We start from the raw sequence: 23,376 nt of genomic DNA, 5'->3' as shown, positions 1-23,376 counted from the left end.
ACCCATATTCTGTAACTATACACCCAAAGAGTTATCCGCTGCTGCTGGTACCCTGAACTGATAATTCATAACACGTCCTTGATATTGGCTGGAATTTGAATGCACCATTGATGCAGTATCAAAGAAGTTTAACTGAATATAACAAACTCACATATTAGCTAAACTATTAACGAGAAAATTAAACTCAATCACCACATATTTAAAGAACATCACTTTTATCTCGTTTAAAGCTTTCGTTTTCTTCTTCTTTGTGGCATTTGCAATCTGTTTGTCCAACTTTGAACCTAGCCTATTTTTTGGACATCCTCTTGTTCGAATCCTTGGAGGGCTTTGAAGCTCGTTAACGGATTTCAAGTTGGCGTCTTCGTGAGATAAAGAATATGTCCCCTTCCTTTTGGCTTTCAATGATTCCATCTCAACCATGACGTTATCGTACGCATGGTGCAGAATTGCAGTCAGTTCCTCCGATTCTGATGCAAATTCGCAAATATTTTGCGAACAAAAAACCAATTGGTCAAACCTCTTGCTTCTTGGCTCCAACAGTGGCTCGTCGTGGCTGCTCTTGATGTGTGTGTGTCGTCTCTTTACCTTCTTGCTCCATCGTTCCAGTATATATCTAGGTGATACTTGGCTTACTCGTTCAAAGCTTAACACGCTTAGTGCGTGATGGCACAATATCCCTCTTGACTCAAATAATAAGCATTGACATTTTACCTCGGCTGCTACTGAGTCGTAAGTAACCACAAACTTGTTGAATATTGAGCTGAAAACTTGTTCTCCAACTTTGTATACTGAATAGCCTAGAGCAGAATTCGTTAATCTAGTGATGCAATATGCCTTTCCTCTAAATTGTGCTTGGACTTTCCTAAACTTTTGATGAGTGTACACATCTTGAAACTGAGCTTCAATGGAGGATTTGGTTGCACACGGTATGACCGTATGAAAATCTGCAGCATCTGATTCTCTCTCTGCGTGCTCCCTGCTTCCGAGGCAATTATCGTATTGTTTGACAAATTGAATAAGTGAGCTGTTCCGGGTAATAAACTTGTTAAAAAATGAATGCATGCTCTCACTCCTTTGTGTGCTTCTCATCTCTGCCCAGGAGTGGTGATCCAGATAGATTGGAACCCATATATGACGGTCTTCATAGAGATCTACAAAATACACCCAAAAACAGACTATAAATACACCCGAAAAAAATTCAATTTACACCTCTGCTGCAGATTTTAAACAAACATTACCTGAAAGCCACTTGTTGTCCACAAGACCAAAATTCAGCAGAAAATCATTCCAATTCCTATCAAATGAGTCTTTACTATGAGAGTTCCAAACAAGTTGGCTAATTTCTTGTTCAATTTCTGCATGTCCCTTGTACCCATTTAATTTGCTTGGAATCTTCTTCATGATGTGCCAAATACACCAACGGTGAATTGTTGTTGGCATACAAGCCTCTAAAGCCCTTTTCATTGATGCACATTGATCGGTGAGAAATCCTTTCGGAGTATTTCCTCCCATGCAACGAAGCCAACATTGAAATAACCATTTGAATGATTCAATTTCTTCGTTTTTCATCAAAGAGCATCCAAGAAGTGTTGACTGACCGTGGTAATTCACTCCGACAAAAGAACCACAAACCAAATTATACCTGAAACAAATTACCATAGTGCAGAATGAAAAATCATTACGTACACCCAACAAATGCTTTGTATACACCTGAAAACATCCAATATACACCTCTGCGGTAGATTCATAAAAAAACATTAATTTAGCATCATAAACAAGGACAGTTTATTACCTGTTTGTATTGTAGGTGGTGTCAAATGAAATAACATCTCTGAAATACTCAAAGGCAGCTCTACTTCTTGCATCGGCCCAAAAAGCCAGCTTAATCGATTGATCCTCTTCGAGTTCAAGTTCAAAAAAGAAATTCTGATTCTTCTCTTTCATTCTTTACAAATATTTCCCGAATTCCTTTGCATCTTCTTGTTCAGAAACATTCCGCACTTCTCTCGTAATGTAATTTCTCACATCTTTTTCAATAAAATTTAACTCGCGATGACCCCCGGTAGCCGCAACAAATGATTGGTAAGTTTTGCTTGCTCTAATACCAGCCTCCTCGTTATTCTCTATTGTACGACAAATGGACATGCTTAGTTCCCTGTGCTGTTTGAGCATCTCTGCTTTACTTGGACAGCAAGGGTGTGAATGATCCAACACAACCTTTGAAATGATCCAAGCACCAACATCCTTCAATGTGTGTATATAAATTCTTGCAGGACAGTTTAAACCGGCTGTCAGATTTGTCTTCTCGATCGGAGATATTTTAGATTTCCATTTTTCCTCTCTGCTACATGTAATCAATTGATTCTCAATCTCGTTCCCCTTCCTATTTGTACTCCGAACTCTTGTAGAAAAACCTGTAGCCTTGGCGTAGTTCCTGTAAAATTTTCCAGCACCTTCAAGGGTGGTAAAGGTCATTCCAACCTTGGAAACAAATTGGTCATCAACAACAGAGAGAGGCTGCAGAATACACCATGTCAAAAACTAAAAATACACCCAATCATGTCTGATCTAATACACCCGAATGACAACAACTCAACTAAAATAACAAAAAAAAGTCATAAACTGTAAATACACCCACACTTCCCCCTAAAATACACCCAAAAAAATTCTAATCTACATCCGAGCGTCTGCTATAAATTGCAGATAATTAATCAAAACTAATACATTAGATTCAATCCACAGATTTATGTTCACGCGTTAATTTCACAGTCAATGTTCACGAATTATTCAGCTAGACAATGATATACGAATAACTGCAACAAAATTCAGAGTAATCGTAATTAGCTGAATGTAAATCAAACCTCAGGAACTTCGTTAGATTCAAATTCAAAATCTACTTCGTCCTGATTCAGCTGACAATCTGAGGTTGAATCATCCATTATCTTCAAAGCGAGTTCAAACTTTGATTTCAGAAACCAGAAAATCGAAAAAAACGAAGTTGGAGTTACAGAGAGAGGAACTCACGTCAATGACGAAGAACAAACCAGTGAAAAAGGAGGGAAAAAGAACGATAAAAAAGGCAGGGGAAGACGCGCGAGAAGAAGAACGAAGAAATTTGGAAAGAAGGAGAACGAAGAAGGAAACAAATCTTTTAAAATTGGTAGTTATATATTCACGGGATCTGTTATATAGCGCGTTTAAGCTACGTAACACTAGGAGCGCGTTTTGGGGGTTAGTGGTTAATTGACTTGTAAGCTTACAAGCCCTAATCGCTTATATGCAAAGAATTTCTGATTAAAAATAAGAGTGGTTCCTTAAAAATAGGAAATATGATTAATTAAAAAATTAAAATAATAAAATATTATATTTAAAAGCTAAATTTTGTTATACAAATAGCATTTTTCATTTAATATCAGAACAGAATCGGACTGACTAATTCGATCGAAAAACCGATGGTCTAAACGGTTCGCGCTTCAAGCCACACTAAACTGGTTTGGGTCTACGAAGCACTCGCGCGCCGCCGAAGGATCGTAGGAGCTCCTGTCCACTACAACTCCAAAAATGTTGGTAAGTTGGTTCCAACACGGTTCAACGTGTATACAACCCTCCTATTTCGACTGCACCATCTTGTTTGTTAATAATATATGTTACAAAAAATATAATAAATGATGAATGAATTTTTATTAGTTTATCCTTCTAAACATGGATTGATCTGATACTAAACAAATAAGAACACATGATATACAAATATATTGATATATTGATATTGATAGTGTTAATTTTTATTTTTTTTGTTCATTTAAATTGAAAAATTATTTTGTACTAGTGACTAATTTATTATCTCTTTTTGCACCATAAATTATATCTAAGATTTGATATTTAATTGTTATTAATATATTTTTGAAAACATGTACTTAATTTTTAATTTTAATATTATTTTTATAATTTTATATTTTTATTTAATTATGACTGGGTCAATCAGATAAATCAGTGACTCACTGATTTTTTTTTTTGGTGTCTTCAGTGACTCACTGATTGAATTAATAATATAATGATTTAGTAGTATGATCGGATTAATTACCAATTTAATTCTGAAAACTATAATTTATAGTAGTCCGATAGTTCTTTCTTGTCACAGGGTCACCATGTTATAATAAAGATATTTTACTATTTTTTTTATTTTTAATCTGATAAAAGTTGTGGTAATGGATCACTTAATTGAAATTGTAAAAAAGAATGAATAACCATTGAATTAATGTTAAAAAAAAAATTGGTGAAACTATGGATATATAATTGCGAAGAGATTTGTACATTATATAAAAACAATAAAGCAAATATAAAATAAACATGAAAACATGTAGGAGTTTGCAATTAAAAATAATTTGGAATTTTATTATTATTGAGTATATTATATAGTATGTATTTGATGATTTAATGATTTTGATAAAAAAAAATTGCTAAGCTTATATAATATATATTGCTGTAATACTGGTAATATAGTAATAAAAACTTAAATATAATTATACTAATGTACTAATATACTGCTAAGTGCTGAGATGTCTTCCAATTTATTTTTAATTTTTTCTTTTCTCTATTCAAGCACAGGACTTGGTTTGTGGTCTTGTCTATATATATGTAATGTAGTATTGACCATTTGACCGTACCAATCCATTTTGAAACAATTAATTTCTTTAGAGTTATGTTAAAGTGTCTTAGTCTACTCATTAAAGATATATAAATATGAAAAGTTCTTTTTTGAAAAATCAAGAGTTTTAGGTTTTAAGAAAATAAATATTCAGGCGGTTTTTGTAGAGTAACAAGTAAAGTTTTAGTTATTAAAATTTTTTTCATTAATAAACTAAAATTCTTGAAGTTTTAGACTTTTAGTATATATTTGGTTTAGTGTTTAGAAACATAAACGTATATTTAAAAGTATTAAACGTTCGACCAAATTTGTTTAAATGATTTTTTTTAATATGATTTTTTTTAACATAATTTTTAACCTTAGATGTACGTTTAGTTGAAGTAATATTTATAGCTTTTGTTTTTAATTTTTACTGTTAAAAATTAATTACAAAATTTGTTCTCTCAACTATCTTTTTTATTTTCTTCTTCTTTTATTATCTTTATTTTAGTACACTGATTACATTTTATCAATAGTATATCAAATATTAATACTTCTTTAATTAAATTAATGTTATATTTATATTTATATGTTGTAATGCACTTTTGTATTTTATGCACCTTATTATTATTTTTTTAAATTTTATAAATTTGTTTGTCTTTTATTATTATAGTTTATAATAATTAGACATTGTCAATTATGTGTATATATTTAATAATATCATGCGTAATTTATTATAATATGTATACAATATTTAAGATAATATTTTATATAATAACATATTATAATTTAAAATTATGTAATATCAAAATTGTTAAAATAATAATATTAAAAATTTAATCTAATCTTTACTCTTTTGGTAATTTCACATCTAAAAATGATTTTAGTTATAACACCCTCCGCATAGAGTCTTATAATTAAGTCATAAAGTTGAGGCGGCAAGGTATTACGACCTCTAAAAATAAAATAATAATAATAATAATGAAAAAGAGATAATATACTAAGAGCCTTGAAAGGTCGGAAAAACAAATCGCAAAATCAAAAAGCGCAACCCTCAGAAAACGTGGTTACTTGCGTGAGAAGAAAACTAAAGTTCAACAACATATATATACAGATGACACGAGTAAAGGGCCAATAGTACAAAATAACAAGTTCCAAACTCAGCCTGCGAAGCCAAGGCTGGCCGGAGAACATATACGTACATATATATACATAATAATAACCCAAAAGAGCATGTTCAAAACCCTAGTTCTCCATAAAACCTCTAAGAGGTACATAAACAAAGTGTTCTTACATACAAGTGGAGAAACTATACATATATATACATTAAAGTAACAAAAGGAGACCCCAAAGTAAACCACTTCACCGCAGAAACTTCAGATGCCTACCGAGGTGCCGCTCGTCCTGCATCTGAAAACAGCAACACAGTATGGGATGAGAACCAGAGGTTCTCAGCATGGTAAAGGTGCCATGCACATAATATATAAGGTCCTGGGAATGCCAGAGGTAGTCCTAGAACGCCGACACTCAGATTATAAAGCTTAAAATTACTAAACAGAAACCGTAATAGGGGATAGGTGTCTAGGGAATTCTAAACTCAACTTAAATTCTAACTTAACACTCAACCTGTCCACCTTTCCTCCGTTCCTCCATCTCCAGTGAATTTACAAACACAGACAAACAGGCAATTGCAAGCACAGGTAGGAGACAAGTAGTGCAAGTAGCAATTATCACAATTATCAAATTATATTCAGTTAGGCAATCCCAATTAAGCATAGCAAATAAACAAAAAAATAAAATGCATATGATGAATGTCTATCCTACTGGCCGTGAGCTCACGTGTCGGTTACTTTGCCAGAACCCAACACATCTAGTAGCTAACTCAGACATTGGTCTCTAGGTTGCGCATCTCCAGGAGGATCATAAACGAAGGAGAGTGCCTTTTCCACCTTCTCCTAGAGGTTTTACGAAGGAGAGTACCTTTCTACATCGAAAGAGTGTGCCTTTTCACCTTGAAACCAGAGAAGAATGTGGGAAAAACAATACGAAGGAGAGTGCCTTTCCACCTTCCCCACATCTGCATCACGACAAGAGAGGGAACTTCCGTCCTCAACTTGCCATATCGACCATTTTGGCCACACACAGTCATTCCCAAATCTCATCATTTATCATCATCATTTCCTTACATTCGTTCTTTATAGCCATAGCAACATGTATTCATTTAGCTTTCACATCATTCTCTTATAATTCATCACGTTTACCCTTTCCGGGTCCCGACCAAACCATTTATCAAACTCTCCACAACCTTTTTTCTTTTATATCTAATCCTAATTAATTTCAAATCTATTCTCTAAAACTAAAATAATATCTTTTCCTATTTTAAATTAAAAATACAGTTTTAAATTAGAATTAATAAATCAGCGTTGTCTGCGTTTTCTACATGTGGCGCATGTCACGCGTACGCGTCGATGGTCTTCTTCGCGTGTCACGCGTACGCGTCAGGTATGCGCACGCGTCACTGAGCAACTTCGCTTTTCACGCGTACGCATCAGGTACGCGCACGCATCGCCATGGAAAGCTCCAAATCACGCGCACGCGTCAGGCACGCGCACGCGTCGCTCCTCGCTGTCATCTCCTTTAATTCTTGTGCTGATTCCATTTGTGCAAGCTTCCTCTCCATCCTCTAGGCCATTCCTGCCCTATATAGCCTTCTTCTCTGTTTCTGCGGAAGCTCCATCAAATCCAAAAAATACTACCTAAAATAACAGAATTGCACAAGACTCAAAGTAGCATCCATAGTGGCTAAAAGATAATTAATTCTTAATTAAACTCAACAAATTAAATACAAATTCACTAGCAAAAGATAGGAAAAATGCTCACACATCATGTATCTCAAATTCAGATTTCACATACTAAAATCAAAATTGGATTAAGGTTTAGGTGATCCTTACCGTATCCACACGCATAGGAACTCAAACCCGATAAGCTCCGTAAGCTAAATTGAACCTAAAACACCGAATTGGCAAAATCCCACTATAAGGTTCAATTTCACAAAGAGAAAGGGAGAAGAGAATCTGAGACGAAATTGAGACTTACCAGTGAAACTGATCTGATAGAAATGTAGAGCTCGACGCGCTGGACGCGTTGCCGCAAACGGTGCGGCGATCGAAGCTCGAATGAAAAAGTTATGGTGGATCAAAGGGTTTGATGAGGGTTTAGGTGAGCTCTCCCATCCCAATCTATTTGTTGGTGTTGTTGCTGAATGAGGGAGAAGGAGCTTCTGCTTTTTTTAAATAATGGGTCCGGTTGGACCCACAGGCCCGGTTTGGCCCTGGTTCAACCGGTTCGGTCCATCCGGTCTAATTTTGGGCCAAATTTTTCGAAATTAGTATCAAAATTCTCGTTTTGAAGAGTTATATCTTATTTTAATATTAGATCTACATTTTTAATTTTTCTAATTAAAATTCGATTTATTGACTAATTATTTGCTCATTTTAGCGGGGTTTACATCCTACCCACATAATTAGGAATTTTGCCCTCAAAATTCAGATTCTGTCATCTGACAAGAGGTGTGGGTAGTCCTTCAGCATACTCGGTGTTTCTTAAAGTTGACCTCGTTACTCGAAACGTCTATCTCCTTTCATTTAAACCGGCTTAGGTTGTAAGACATGAATTTGTTTTAGAAGCGTGTTTCAGAAGTTACGAGATATGGAGTACGTCGAATAGGTTTGAAAGCTACAGCAGGAATCTATCTGGCACACCTCTAACCATCAATACTCTCCGAAATTGAAATGGGCTAACTTAGCGGGTTTTATCTTTCTTGTTTTTGATTGTTCATCCGATTCTAGTCGTTAAAGTAATCTTGAGAGACGGGTGTCCTTTTCCTTCCCGCTTGAGAAGTCTTCTTCTTAGATCTGCTTAACTCTTTTGTCGGCTTTCATAATAAGAATTCTAACTCAGATTTACGTAACTTTTTCTTCGTTGTCTTGGCTATCAAATTCAGGAACTAAGATGTTCGATGCTCTAGTTTTCGATTAATTTAAAGGTGTTTAGCATGCTGTGACGTCTCACTTTCTCCCTAATGTATTGTCTCGTTGATATCCCCACTAAGTAATTTGCTCCAATAGGCAAAATGGACTTTGTCACTTCGTTCTTCACTTCTGGCTGCTCGAAATATCTTCTTGCATTCGCGATACGTTTTATTAAGTTCAGGGCCAATTCAAAAATCCTCTCTTGTAAGCTTCAGATACTAGTTTCTTGTTTCAACTTCCGATTTCAACACATAACTCTCTCTTGGTATCTACTTAATTCGACAGGCTTTGATACTCTTAGCAGCTCCTTATCAGCATTGTTATGCTCCCTAAGTCCTTGACTCTACGATCTCTATTTCGGCATTGGGTATATAAATCTCTTCTTAATTCGCCTTTGTTTACCGGACATTTGACATCTTTGGCGGCTCCTTATTGTCTCGTTACGCGTCCTGTATCTCATCGATACCACGTTGTAAACTGGTAATGGATCTACTCTGACACTTCCACTCCACACTCTCATTCTCCAACTTAGAACTCTAACTCATCTAACATTTTCTCCTTTGAAATTAACGTCCAAGAATCCCTTAGGAACTTCTTGCCTAGGGTGTAGCATCAGCACGCATCTTAAGTATTCCAATAATACATCGTAGCCATTCCCTAAATAGTTCGTTAGGCTTAAGCAATACAAGTATTGGCAAAAAGATCAATCTCCTTTCCATGGCTCGAAGGCTTCCATCGTATCCTGATATTTCATTCACACGGTGCACCTCCTAGCAAAGAAACACTTAGATTCTCCTTTCCAGTACTCTTTTCAACTCGGTTATAATAATGTTTTCACTGGTGGTGCAATCAATTAACAACTAAAGGTTGAATCCGCTCTATTCCTCTTCTTCTGACATTATTGGTACTCCACACTGAGAATTCTTATCTCTAAGTGTCTTGATTATTCGTCCAACGCCAACCAAAACTTCACTAAGCTCTGCAAGCTTTGACGATAATACCCTACTTGAAATGATTTAGTTTTGTTCTAAGTCCTATACTAGGTTTGTCATTTCACTGTTAAGTCTTTCTTCCCTATCTTAGGCTATGAGTAATCATGGTATCCTAGAATATTACATTGCTCCTAAAATTCAATAATTGCAATTACCTTAACTTGGTGATTGTGATCGATCTGTATCATGAGTTTCCACCACGTGGGTTAGGACAGTCCTTAACTAGACGCTCGGGTGATCTGCATCAGTAACACAGACCTTGCTTGTTTTTATGCTGCCTATTGGGTTGGTAGTTCTCAATCCTCTTGAATTCTTGACTCCTTAGTGCCAAGTCCTGATGGTAATCTCTTCGGTGGGACTCTCAATTATCATTCTTTGCCACGGCTGCGTTCCTCACACATTCCTCAACTATTCGACTCTTGTTCACAAGTTCAGAAAATACCCGGATCTCCATAGGTGCAACGAAGCTCAGAATATTGCTCTGAAGGCCTCCCTCATACTTGATACACTTCCACTCAATAAAATCCTCAGGAGCTCCCTGACAAATCCGTGAAAAGCGGCACAATTCCTCAAATATGCTTGTGTACTCAGTAACAGTCATTTAACCTTGTTTCAGTGAAGCTGTTCAAGTTCCTTAGCATTTCTGACTGAACTGGGAAAGTACTTCTTATAAAACTCTGTTCAGAACAATTCCCAAGAAATTACAACCCCATTAGGCTGCAGAATACGCCTCATGCCCTGCCACCAATGCTGAGCCTCACCATGCAGCTGGTAGGTTCCAAACTCAACCCACTGTTCTTCAGAAACCTGCTGAGCCTGTAATGCTCGCTCAATAGCTTGTATCCAGTTATCCGCATCGGTAAGGTTTAAAGTTCCTCTGAAGGTCGGAGGATGAACCTTCAGGAAGGAAGAAAGCGTCATAGGGCCATTATCGCCGTTATTGCCATTATTCCCATTATTGATTTGGTTTCCCAGGGCTTCGGCGGTTGCTTGCATTGCTGCAGCCATATTACCTAAAGCGGCCATGAAGTCTACAGGGTTAGGAGTATTCCCTGACGCTTCAGGCATAGCATTGCCTATTCTGCCTCTACCTCGCCCGCGTCCGCGTCCGCGAGTCGACATCTGGTCCCTATACACACCAAACAAGTGATATCAAGTTGATCAGTCTCAATATCGCAAGTCCAGTGCTTTAAGTCCCAAATGCATTCTCATGAACGTTTATGCCACATATATCAGTTAGATATCCTAATAGCACATAGACAAATACACAGAGAATGCCCAAAAGCACAATCAGTCCATCCTCAGGCTCTATAGGAACGAACTGCTCTGATACCCCTACCGCACAGAGTCTTATGCTTAAGTCATAAAGCTGAGGCGGCAAGGTATTACGACCTCTAAAAATAAAATATATAATAATAATAATAATAATAATAATAATAATAATAATAATAATAATAATAATAATAATGAAAAAGAGATAATATACTAGGAGCCTTGAAAGGTCAAAAAAATAAATCGCAAAATCAAAAAGTGCAACCCTCAAAAAACGTGGTTACTTGCGTGAGAAGAAAACTAAAGTTCAACAACATATATATACAGATGATACGAGTAGAGGACCAATAGTACAAAATAACAAGTTCCAAACTCAGCCTGTGAAGCCAAGGCTGGCCGGAGAACATATACGTACATATATATACATAATAATAACCCAAAAGAGCATGTTCAAAACCCTAGTTCTCCATAAAACCTCTAAGAGGTACATAAACAAGTGTTCTTACATACAAGTGGAGAAACTATACATATATATATACATCAAAGTAACAAAAGGAGACCCCAAAGTAAACCACTTCGCCGCAGAAACTTCAGACGCCTACCGAGGTGCCGCTCGTCCTGCATCTGAAAACAGCAACACAGTATAGGATGAGAACCGGAGGTTCTCAGTATGGTAAAGGTGCCACGCACATAATATATAAGGTCCTGGGACTGCCAGAGGCAGTCCTAGAATGCCAACACTCAGATTATAAAGCTTAAAATTACTAAACAGAAACTGTAATAGGGGATAGGTGTCTAGGGAATTCTAAACTCAACTTAAATTCTAACTTAACACTCAACCTGTCCACCTTTTCTCTGTTCCTCCATCTCCAGTGAATTTACAAACACAGACAAATAGGCAATTGCAAGCATAGGTAGGAGACAAGTAGTGCAAGTAGCAATTATCACAATTATCAAATTATATTCAGTTAGGCAATCCCAATTAAGCATAGCAAGCAAACAAACAAACAAACAAAATACATATGATGAATGTCTATCCTACTGGCCGTGAGCTCACGTGTCGGTTATTTTGCCAGAACCTAACACATCTAGTAGCTAACCCAGACACTGGTATCTAGGTTGCACATCTCCAGGAGGATCATAAACGAAGGAGAGTGCCTTTTCACCTTCTCCTAGAGGTTTCACGAAGGAGAGTGTCTTTCCACATCGAATGAGTGTGCCTTTCTACCTTGCAACCAGAGAAGAATGTGGGGGAAACAATACGAAGGAGAGTGCCTTTCTACCTTCCCCACATCTGCATCACGACAAGAGAGGGAACTTCCGTCCTTAACTTGCCATATTGACCATTTTGGCCACACACAGTCATTCCCAAATCTCATCATTTATCATCATCATTTCCTTACATTTGTTCTTTATAGCCATAGCAACATGTATTCATTTGCTTTCACATCATTCTCTTATAATTCATCATGTTTACCCTTTCCGGGACCCGACCAAACCATTTATCAAACTCTCCTCAACCTTTTTAGTATCGAATAATTTGAAAATCAAACCAATCCTATAACAATCCTTTAAAAAGAAGGTTTATTCAGTAGTGGAATTTCTACCTGGCATCCTCTAGCTTTTTTCAAATTTTTTATATATCGTCATTATTACAATAACACCCATGATCAAATCATCCTCATTTTACTATTTTTCTGAACATCGTGCCTACTTTTCTTATCATCCTTTACAGCTTTTTTTATATGTACACACTCCCTGAAATTTTAAATTTCGAATTCAAAATCAATTAAAAAGGGGATTCATTCCCAATTTCCCATCATCTGCGTTTTCCATCCTCTGTTTCCTTTCTTCTCTCTTCCCCCTCTTCTTCTTCGATTCTTCTCCTTCATCATCCGTTCCTCCTCTTTTTTTCTTCCCTTTTTCCATTCGTTTCTTCTTCATATTCCTAATCTAAGTTGGAGATGGAGGTTATAAAGTTTATGTACTCACCAAGGAAGAGGATGTCATTATACCTGATGGCTCTAACCTTCAGGGGAATCGTCGCTGTGGAGCAACGCCAGCGGTGGTGGTAGGGTTACGGCGGTGGATGAGGAGCCGATTGCTATGGTGGTGGACGATGGTATGGCGTGGTGGTCGCAGTGGGTGCGATGGAGTTTGTGGTAATCATCGATGTGTGGTGATGGATACGAAGGAGGAAGTGGCGGAAGAAATCATATAGCTGGAAAGTATTGAGTCGCGGCCATAAGGAGCACATGTAATGAGAGCACAGCAGTGAAGACCAGAACAGAGCTGTGAGATCTAATCGGCGTTCAGAATAGATTTGCATGGTTGTTATTTTTTGTTTTAATTAATTAATTAGATAAATTATGTAAATGATTATTATTTGCTTAATCTTCAAATTTTATTGTTTGAAAATTTAAATTTTGAATTGAAAATTAGTCTGAAAAAAAAATCATTTGTATATGTTCATTTTCATTATCCGCACAAATTATGTTTTCCAATTTTTTCTTCTCATCATTCTTGCTCTCGCTCTCTAATACTGGGAGCACAGTATTCGACAACAAAATCAAATCGGCTATTGTTTGTGAAACATGGTTTGGTATCTCCCTTTTGAGTTTTGATCATGAAATTTGGTAATGTCTTGATTTTACTCACTGTTAAAATTACTTATAGGCAATCCTTTTTTCTTCCTTTTTGGAACTTTAGTTATTTCTAACGTTAGTGCTTAATAATTAATATGTTGTTTTTATTTGTTGTGCATCTATTGTACTGAGTTACATATTTTTTAAACACATCTATATTTGGACAATCACTCAACTACCTTTAGTTATTTCATTGTTAGATCACACATAATATGCTCAACTACCTGTATCTATGATAAAATAGTGTTGAAGTTTCTGGTGTTTTCATAATAGGTTGAATGGTGGATCTAAATAGAGCAGGGCACCTTTGCGTGAGATAGTTTTCAAGCCTTATATAAAAACCGGTATTGAAACAGTAGAGCATGCAGCAAAAATACGGAGATTGCTTCGGTATTTAGGAGTGAGCAATGGAAATATGTAAGAAGGATCTCTTCATTTTGATCTCTTCGTTACATTGTTATACTCCTTGCAATTGAAATAAATTTTGTGATCTTAGCCATCATGATTTTTTTTAAATAAATTGGTTTGGGGTGCAAAGTGGGGGAGTAACTTGGATCCGTTGTTTTCAAAGTATAAACATGATGGTATTCTTCATTTACCATCTAATTAAATTTTATTTATTTTAAAAGATGACAGTCTATATTTACATAGATTTTTTATTCAAATTTTATGTTTTCTTAGAGTTTAAGGATAAACATGGGATGCACTCTATACATGTAGTCAACTTATATATTAACCAAGCATTGAACATCAATTTATGTAGTATTAATGATAATAGAGATGAAGACTTAAATTCATTTGAGTATGTTTTCTTATTTTAGTTCATTCTTTTTCTTTTAGGAAAACTTTCTCTGGGTGCCTTCAGTATCTAAATCTACTACCAGCAAAAGTACATAATTCAAGGTGTAAATTTCAATTCACTTTTTAATTATTTTACTAATGTCAATCTTAGTACATGTACTATCTAAATATTTTATTAGATATAGCAAATTCTCTTCTCTATATAAGGATCTAATTAAATAAGAAGCTAATTTATTTTTTTATTTCAATGCAGCCCCCAAAATATATCACCAACGTAGAAAGTGCAAATATATGGACTACTCGCAAATTAACTTTTTCATACTAAGCATAATATGTATTTGTGTGGACTTGGCATTTATACATATATTTTTTTTCTCTAATTTTGGTTAACTTAATTGTGACTTGATGGCTAAAAGATTGAAAGGCTCAATGTTTATTCTTAAGCTTTTGAATATCATAAATTGTATTATAGGGTCAGTAGACAGTACATTAAAATTTTGGGATTTAGAATCCTTTGAAATGATTGGATCTACTAGACAAGAGGTTTCTCATTTAGTGTCGTGTGAGTCATGTGTTAGCAATAGCGATTATTGGTGGGTTTGAATTCTGCAGTTTTTCTCTTTTAAATGTTCTTATTGTGTATTATTTTCTTTTTTCAGGTTCACCCCATGATGTACAAGCACACATATAGTGGAGGTCATGGTTCTCTATGAATTTTGGTAGATATTTTTGCTTAATGTTTCATTTATAGTTCCTTTTTGATATGTTGATTTTACTAAAATTATTTGAGATCTGATTTCTAACAACCAGAACTTACTAACAATAGAAATGGGCACGTTACCAGATAGCAAAGCTACAAAGGCTTCTCGATAGTGCAATATGAAGACAAGATCCATGTGTGTGAAGAATTTCACTAAGAAAACTATTAGAAGAAATCACAAATAAGTGGTAATTCATTTTCCCAATTAATCTATTGATAGTTGTCATTTACTTATGGGATTTTTGTTGGTTTATTCGGTATTTTTTTGGTTTGTTCTTTTGTCATTTAGGTATTTCAGCAGGATTCAAGCTATGATCAAGAAGCTTTACCTTAAGTTACCAAGAATAAACCACCAGTTTCTTCTTTCAAATTGCTAAAGAGCAATGGAACCATCATCTTTCCATTTTGTGGATGGCTGCTGCTATAATATACATATAATTCAGACATTTATCTATTTATTTTTTAAAGATATGTTCTTTAACTACCTTTCTATTGATTTTATATTATTTATTGTTTCTAATATTGCTTATGGTTGTTCTGTTGTTCTGTTTTACTATACTATCATATACATAAATATTGAGAATTTACTATTAACTATTAAGTGACGACTAATTATAAAAAAATTATAATAAATAATAAATAATCTTATTTCATTGATATTCTTACATAAATAACACTCATTATTGGTTCCTCTCTAAAAGAAGGTGGTCAAGGTGATAAATATGTATCTTCATGCTTTTCATGCTAAGACTTTTAGCTTCTTTCTTTAATTTTTTTTCTAGGCAAAAAAGAAGGTGGAACTCTTGGAGTCCAGGATCTGGCACATTTTCTTGCAACAGCCAAATTTATGGGATCTCCAAGCTCCCATTTAGATTTGTAGTACTCTAACTTCTTACAATCCCTGATTCTACTGCTTTCTTTATTAATAACAGGTGAATATATACAGTTTTATGCATCCCTTACTCTATTGCTTTCTTTGTTGCAATTCCTTTTGTTTCGGTCTTCTTCCTTTCTTTTTAGAGTTGGCATTTGATTGATGGATTATTGCGTTTATTTTCTATTTTTATTTTTTTAATAGTAGTTTTATGTTGTTTTAATTTGAGAGTGACATTACTATTATATTTTTCAATATATTTTTTAAGCATATTTTAAAATCTTGATTTTCATTTCATATAACTTCACTATAATCTTATTTTTCCAATATATTATAGACTAAGATTCTTAACACTCCTCATTTTGAAACTCCATTTTTCTTTTGTTATCTTTTTCTTAGGCATTAGTATGAGATTGGGTTCTATTTTGATGTGAAGTATTTTGAGCACATCGCTTAATAGTAAATTTAATGGTGTTGATAAGTTCCTTTCTGCATTCACAAGGATTGATGAGAATGAACATTAAACCTATATCTGCATTAATTTGAATAAACAAGTAAGTTTTCATAAGATTTCTTAGTGGTGTCTGACGAACGAAATTCCTGTGCGGTCTAGAATTTTCACAAAATAAATTCTCGTTGCAAGTATAGCTTCTAAATCGGCAAGGAATCCCTTTCGTACAAATGTTTTGGTTGTCACAAGTAACAAACCCCTAAATAAATTGATAACCTAAGTATTTAAACCTCGGATCGTCTTCTCAAGGAATTGCAGGGAGGTGTTCTTATTATTGGTTATGAGTTTTAAATTTGTAAATTGGGGATTTTTTTAAAATAAGGAACATGTAATTTAAATGACAGGAAAAATAAATTAATAATAATAAAACTCTTGGCAAGGTATGAGAATTAGAATTTCTATCCCAGTTATCCTTATCAGATGTGATGAGAATTGGGTTTTAATCCCACTTAGTTAAGTCAAGTGGACTAATTAGCTTGATCCTCAAGTCCAAGTCAATCCTTGTGGGAAGACTAGCTTTAGAGCGATCCAAATCAATTAGTAATCTGCCAATTTCAATCACTACTGAGTACTGAGTTTGACAACTCAAGTGTTACCAATTACTTAACCAAAGCCAAAAGGAAGAAAATATCTAAATTAAATTAAAAGTATCCATATAAATAAAGCAAAATAAAGTCAAATCTGAAATACCTCAAAATATATTAAATAGAAAACTAATCTAAATAATAAGAGTTCATAAACCAATTTGAGAAAATAAATAAAAAGAACATTAAACCTGAAAATTGAGAAAAATGAAATCCTAAAAGTAAGAAAAATCCTAATCCTAAAACCTAAGAGAGAGGAGATAATCTCTCTCTCTAAAAACTACATCTAAATCATGAAAAGTGAATAATGGAAGACCTCTTCATGAATAGATATATTTTTTCACTTTATAGCCTCTAATTTGTATTTTCTGGGCCGAAAACTGGGTCAAAAATAGCCCAGAAATCGCCCCTAGCGTATTCTGGTACATACAGGTCGTGAAAAAGTGATGCAGAAGCGTCGTCTAAGCGTTTGCATCACCTGGATTCGAGGCAGTTATGGCAAATTATATATCATTGCGAAGCCCCAGACGTTAGCTTTCCAACGCAACTGAAACCATCTCATTTGGACCTCTGTTGCTCAAGTTATGACCATTTGAGTGCAAAGAGGTCAGGCTGGACAGCTTAGCAATTTCTTCAACTTCTTGTATTCCTTCCACTTTTGCATGCTTTCTTTCCATCCTCTGAGCCATTCCTGCCCTGTAATCTCTGAAATCACTTAACACATATATCACGACATCGAATGATAATAAGAGAGGATTAAAGTTAGTAATTTAAAGGCCAAATAAGCATGTTCTCAATCATAGTACAAAATCGGGAAGGAAAATGTAAAACATGCAAACAGTATGAATAAGTGGATAAAGAGTTGATAAAAACTACTCAATTGAGCACAAGATAAACCTGAAATAGTGGTTTATCAACCTCCCCAGACTTAAACATTAGCATGTTCTCATGCTAAGTTCAAAAGAAGCTAGAAAGAAGTGAAGAGGAATGATAGAGAGCATGCAATGCAACCTATCTATGTGAATGCAACTACATGCAAAATGTTTCTACCTACTTGGTTAAAAGTAAATAAGTCCTCCAAGACAAATGTGAATCAAATTCCACTAATTCAAATTATACCATAAAAGATAAGTAAACTTGTAAGAAGATAGCTCATGAAAGCAGGGAACATAGAATTAAGCACTGAACCCTTACTGGTAGTGTATATCACTCTAACTCTCAAGTATCTAGGGTCAATCACTCTACTCTTCCCTAGTCATGCTCTCTCAACCTTGTTCTTCATCTAACCAATCAACAAATATTTAGTATACCAATACAAACATCATGAGGTCTTTTCAGGGTTGTAATGGGGCTGAGGTAAATGTAAGGATATATATATATATATATATATATATATATATATATATATAAGGCTAAGTGAGCTAACAAAGTGAATCCTTGATTAGTCTAAAATCTCACCTAACATATACATACTATATATAAATTAAAATGCTTTACCTAGCTACCCAAATTTTTTCCACTTTTGTATTACATGCTCATGTATCAAACTTATTTTTGAATTTTGTCCCATGTGCATTGATCCTTTTTATTTTGTATTTGGGGTAATTCATATATATATATATATATATATTTTTTTGTATCTCCTTATTTAATTACTTAATAAATTTTTTTCAGTGCACATGGTAATTTAATTATTTTGATTTCACATGAGCATGCTTCCTAAATTTTCAAATAACTTATTCAATTTAATTCCCCCTTTTTTTTTCTATCATCCCATGTTCCCATAAAATTCCCCATACTTAAATTATACACAATATCTATCTTAAGCTAACCAAGGATTCAACTTGAAATTTTTATTTTGTTTTTCTGCTTAAGGCTAGTAATGTGGTTATGGAATAGATGGGGGTTAAAAAGCTCAAAGTGGCTAACAAGGGTGACATAAAAGGGTAGGCTTATTTGGGATAAGTGAGTGAAAATAAGTAATGGCCTCAATCATATGCAAGCATGTAAATACACTAAATAATGGACATATAGAGTGGAACAAAGTAAAGATTACAATTATAGAGAAGGAAATACACAAGAATAAAATATTTATGGTTAAATAATGTAACCATATAAATAAGCTCGAAATCTCACAGGTTGTGTGTTCTTAGCTATAATTCATGTTCCAAATACAACTTCCAAACAAGTTTAACACAAATTTTTTTCAATTTAAATTAGTGAAATACTATAAAAATTTCTTGAAAAAGAAAATATTACTTCAACCAAGTAGTAACTAAATGCATAAAATCAAACAAATATACAATCATATATGCAAATGCAATAATGAACAAATAAAGAAAATAGAGTATTGGTGTTGAAAAGAAGGTAACTAACCCCTGGAAGTCGGTATCGACCTCCCCACACTTAAAGATTGCACCGTCCTCGGTGCATGCTAAGATGTGCAAGTGGATGGGGTTGTGGTTCCTCAGTTGGGGCTCTTTTTGTTCCTTTCCTTGCCGGATTTGGGAGTAGCTTTCTCTTTACCCTTCTTGGTGGCCATCCTGAAAAGGGAAAAAGAAAGTAACTTTTAAAGCTAAGGGTTAGAGCAAGGAAGAGAGCGGGAAAGGTGGTAATCAATGCACAATAAAAAAGAATGACGTTAACACATGGTCATAACTACATGTGAAAAGTTCATCAATGGAAATATAGCAAGTGCATGTAATGACAATTAAATGCAAGATGTTTATTGGCATGCTGGCAAAGGCATGAGTAGCATAGATCAAACATTCAATGTCCAAGTTAGATTATCAAGTCTTTCAAACTAACAACATGTTTGTAATAATAATTATATTTAAGTAATAAAATATAAAAAGGGTTTTGTGAAAAACAAACATTTAGAGTAGTAGATAGAAAGAAATCGAAAAATAGTGCACAATGCCATACGGGCTTTTTCACAAACACATAGCAAGCATGGTAAATAAGCTATTGAAAGTATTAAATTGAACATGCAAGCAACCCTTTAAAAGGCAATATATAATTGTCAAACAATTTCTTTAATAATCCACAAAAATATAGAAAATAATGACCCAAATAAATTTCTAACACCAAGGAAAATAATGCAATGAATGAAAGTATGTAAATAAGTTAAATGAAATAGAATGGAAGTGAAAAGGGATGAGAAGTTGAAGAGATGAAGAAGAAGAAAGTAAGAAAAGGAAGAAGAAAGAAGAAAAGATAGAAGAAATTAGGATTAGAAAAGAAAAGATAAGATAATTGGCGCTGATCTGGATAAGTTGTGCGGCACAGGCGACGCAAGCGTGTAACACGCGTTCGCGCGGATAGCACTTCTATGAGTGAGACGGACGCGTGGGTCACGCGTTCGCGTGGAGTGATTGGTGCCATTAGCGCGAGGGCAGCCTCGCGGTCGCGCAACTCTCTGTTTGAAATGCATTTTGCCAAAAATATGGGTGACACGGTAGCGTGGTTGACGCGATCGCGTGAATGGCCATATTTTAAAAACGACGCAGATGCGTGGAGCACGCGTTCGCGTGATAGAACTGGTGCTTCTAGCATCATTCCAGCCCAGCTCCATCATAACTCTCTGCCATACACTTCTTTACGTCGATTTTACAGGGCCACGCGTTAGCGTGGGTGACGCGGACGCGTGGGGAGGCTATTTCGCAAACGACGCGGATGCGTCAGCGATGCGGTCGCGTGATCATATTTGTGCCTAAGGCACGCCTCCAGCCATGCTTTCGCGTGACTCTATGTTCACTTTTCTTTTCTTCCTAATGCACCTGTGACGCGGACGCGTCAGGGACGCGGACGCGTCAGGGACGCTTACGCGTCGCGTGCGATTTTTTTTTATGCAAAATACAGAATGCAGTATGCAGATGTTATGAATTATTTCAGGTTCAATGAAATAAAATAAAATCCAAAAACAAACAAAACTAAATAAAATTATAATTGGAAAAGGAGCGATCATAACATGGTGGGTTGTCTCCCATGTAGCACTTTTAGTTAAAGTCCTTAAGTTGGACATTTGGTGAGCTCCTTGTCATGGCGGCTTGTGCTTGAACGCATCCTGAAACTTCCACCAATGCTTGGATTTTCATAAAGCTCTATCTATTCCAAGTAAAGTTCCCAAGCTTTGATGGAGTTTTTCACAAGCTTTGAGCTCCCAAATTTGATCCTCATGTATTCCGGGATCCCAAATCTTGTTTCTACACCCGTCTTCAAGTTGATCATCATGAATCCATCCGGGTGGTAAGTAATCTGAATTCTTTACGGAGTACTAAACTCTTCTTTTAGATCTAACCAAATTATCACCAGTCGGGTCCTTATATCTAACTCTTGAAATATCAACCTTGATGAGCCTGAATTTGCAACTCCAACCACTAAACAGTCTCCTCTTATGCTTCATGCCACAAAAGCTTCCTGAGTTGGCCGTCCGTTTCAAGAATACCGTACTCAAGTGGGATATGAAAACGAGCAGAGATAAGTTTTACCCACTCAAGTGAAGGAGTAGACGACAACATAGGTGGAGAATTCTCCAACGTTCTTGACAAAGCGTACTCAACTCCCGTCCATCCTTTTTGAAGGACTTCTACTTCCACATCAATTGTGGACTCAATAAGAGAAGAGTCTTCATACTCAAGGGGTTCGTTTACGGATGTAGATTTATCACCAGGAGGACTTGATGCATGATTCTCATCACCAAGGGATCTTACTTCTTGATCTATCCCATCCAAGTCTTCATAAGGAATATGCCATGGAGGTTGTGCACTGGCCTTCTTGACATTAATTTCAATCTTATTGGAGGGATACTCTACAATCTTAGATTCCCATGGAGGTTCAGCATCTCCTAAATCTTCAACCACTTCTTCCTCTGCAACTATTATGGCTCCCTCCACTTGTTTCAATACAAAGCCATGTTCCTCATTATCCACTGAAGTTTCTAGTGTCTCCTTTATGCTACGCTCTTCTTTTGATTCTCCACATGTAGCCATGGGAGTACTTTGAGTGCTCAGATATTGGGAAGCTAATTTATTTACTACCTTGGTTAAGGCAGTCGCGAGTTCCAGTACATCCCTTTGCATCTTCGCTTACCCTTGAAGAAGAACACGAAGGGTGTCATCCATTGGAGATTGGAGTGGATATGAGGGTTCATTGGTTGGGAGAGAGGGCTCATAATACGGAGGTGGTTTTTTTTTAATAAGGATATGGAGATGGTGAATATTGAGGTGGTGGTTCTGGGGAGTAATTGGGTTGGAATTTGGGTGGATCTATGTGTGGCTCATATGGCTCATAGGGTGGTTGGTATAGTGGATAAGGGTTAGAATCATGTGATGGTGTTTGGTAGGAGGGGGCTTGTGAGTATGGTGGTCCAAAGGTATGTTGAGGAGGCGGTTCATAATCATGTGGTGGGCCTTGTTGGTAACTACAAGGGGATCCACCATATCCATCATCTTGATACGCTCCCTGGAATGGCTCTTGACCATAGTAATTTGGTGGAGGTTGGTTGTCACGAAAAGGTCCACCATAACTATTGTCTTGGCATGCATTGTGGGATGGTCTTTGTCTGTGGTACTGTGGAAGGTGTTGTTGCCAAAAGGGTTGATCAGATCCTCGTGGCTCCTTCCATCTCTGATTGTTTTGACCTTGATGCACGTTCCTGTTATAATTTCCATTCCTTGCAACAATATTGGAACCAAACTCAAAGCGATAGGGGTGAGAACTCATAGTAGCTAATAAAAATTAAAAAGAAAAATAAAAAGAAACAAATAAACAAGCAAAAGAAAAATATTTACAATGACCAATAATAAGGCACACGTTTGCAATTCCCCGGCAACGGCGCCATTTTGACGAACGAAATTCCTGCGCGGTCTATAATTTTCACAAAATAAATCCTCATTGCAAGTATAGCTTCTAAACCGGCAAGGAATCCCTTTCGTATAAACGTTTTGGTTGTCACAAGTAACAAACCCCTAAATAAATTGATAACCGAAGTATTTAAACCTCGGGTCGTCTTCTCAAGAAATTGCAGGGAGGTGTTCTTATTATTGGTTATGAGTTTTGTAAATTGGAGGTTTTTTTAAAATAAGGAACAGGTAATTTAAATGACAGGAAAAATAAATTAATAATAATAAAACTCTTGGCAAGGTATGAGAATTAGAATTTCTATCCCAGTTATCCTTATCAGATGTGATAAGAATTGGGTTTTAATCCCACTTAGTTAAGTCAAGTAGACTAATTAGCTTGATCCTCAAGTCCAAGTCAATCCCTGTGGGAAGACTA

General features: G+C 35.6%; 1 protein-coding gene and 1 pseudogene across 1 annotated transcript; both read right to left on the bottom strand.

The window, feature by feature from the left end:
* Positions 1-15: 15 nt before the first annotated feature.
* On the bottom strand, positions 16-1,947 carry LOC148554635 (protein FAR-RED IMPAIRED RESPONSE 1-like). The gene is made up of 4 exons (XM_088492101.1): positions 1,796-1,947; positions 1,242-1,645; positions 214-1,154; positions 16-132 (listed from the first exon to the last, which is right to left on the bottom strand). The coding sequence occupies exons 1-4, from the start codon at positions 1,945-1,947 to the stop codon at positions 16-18; spliced, it is 1,614 nt and encodes a 537-aa protein (XP_088348227.1).
* Positions 1,948-10,011: 8,064 nt separating this feature from the next.
* LOC148554634 (uncharacterized) lies at positions 10,012-10,772 on the bottom strand (annotated as a pseudogene).
* Between the last annotated feature and the right edge of the window lie 12,604 nt (positions 10,773-23,376).

Source organism: Arachis ipaensis, chromosome B6, assembly GCF_059453495.1.
Source record: "Arachis ipaensis isolate K30076 ecotype BB chromosome B6, ASM5945349v1, whole genome shotgun sequence".
Lineage (NCBI taxonomy): Eukaryota > Viridiplantae > Streptophyta > Magnoliopsida > Fabales > Fabaceae > Arachis > Arachis ipaensis.
The sequence above is the reverse complement of the archived record's forward strand: the minus strand, read 5'-3'. Positions and strand labels throughout refer to the sequence as shown.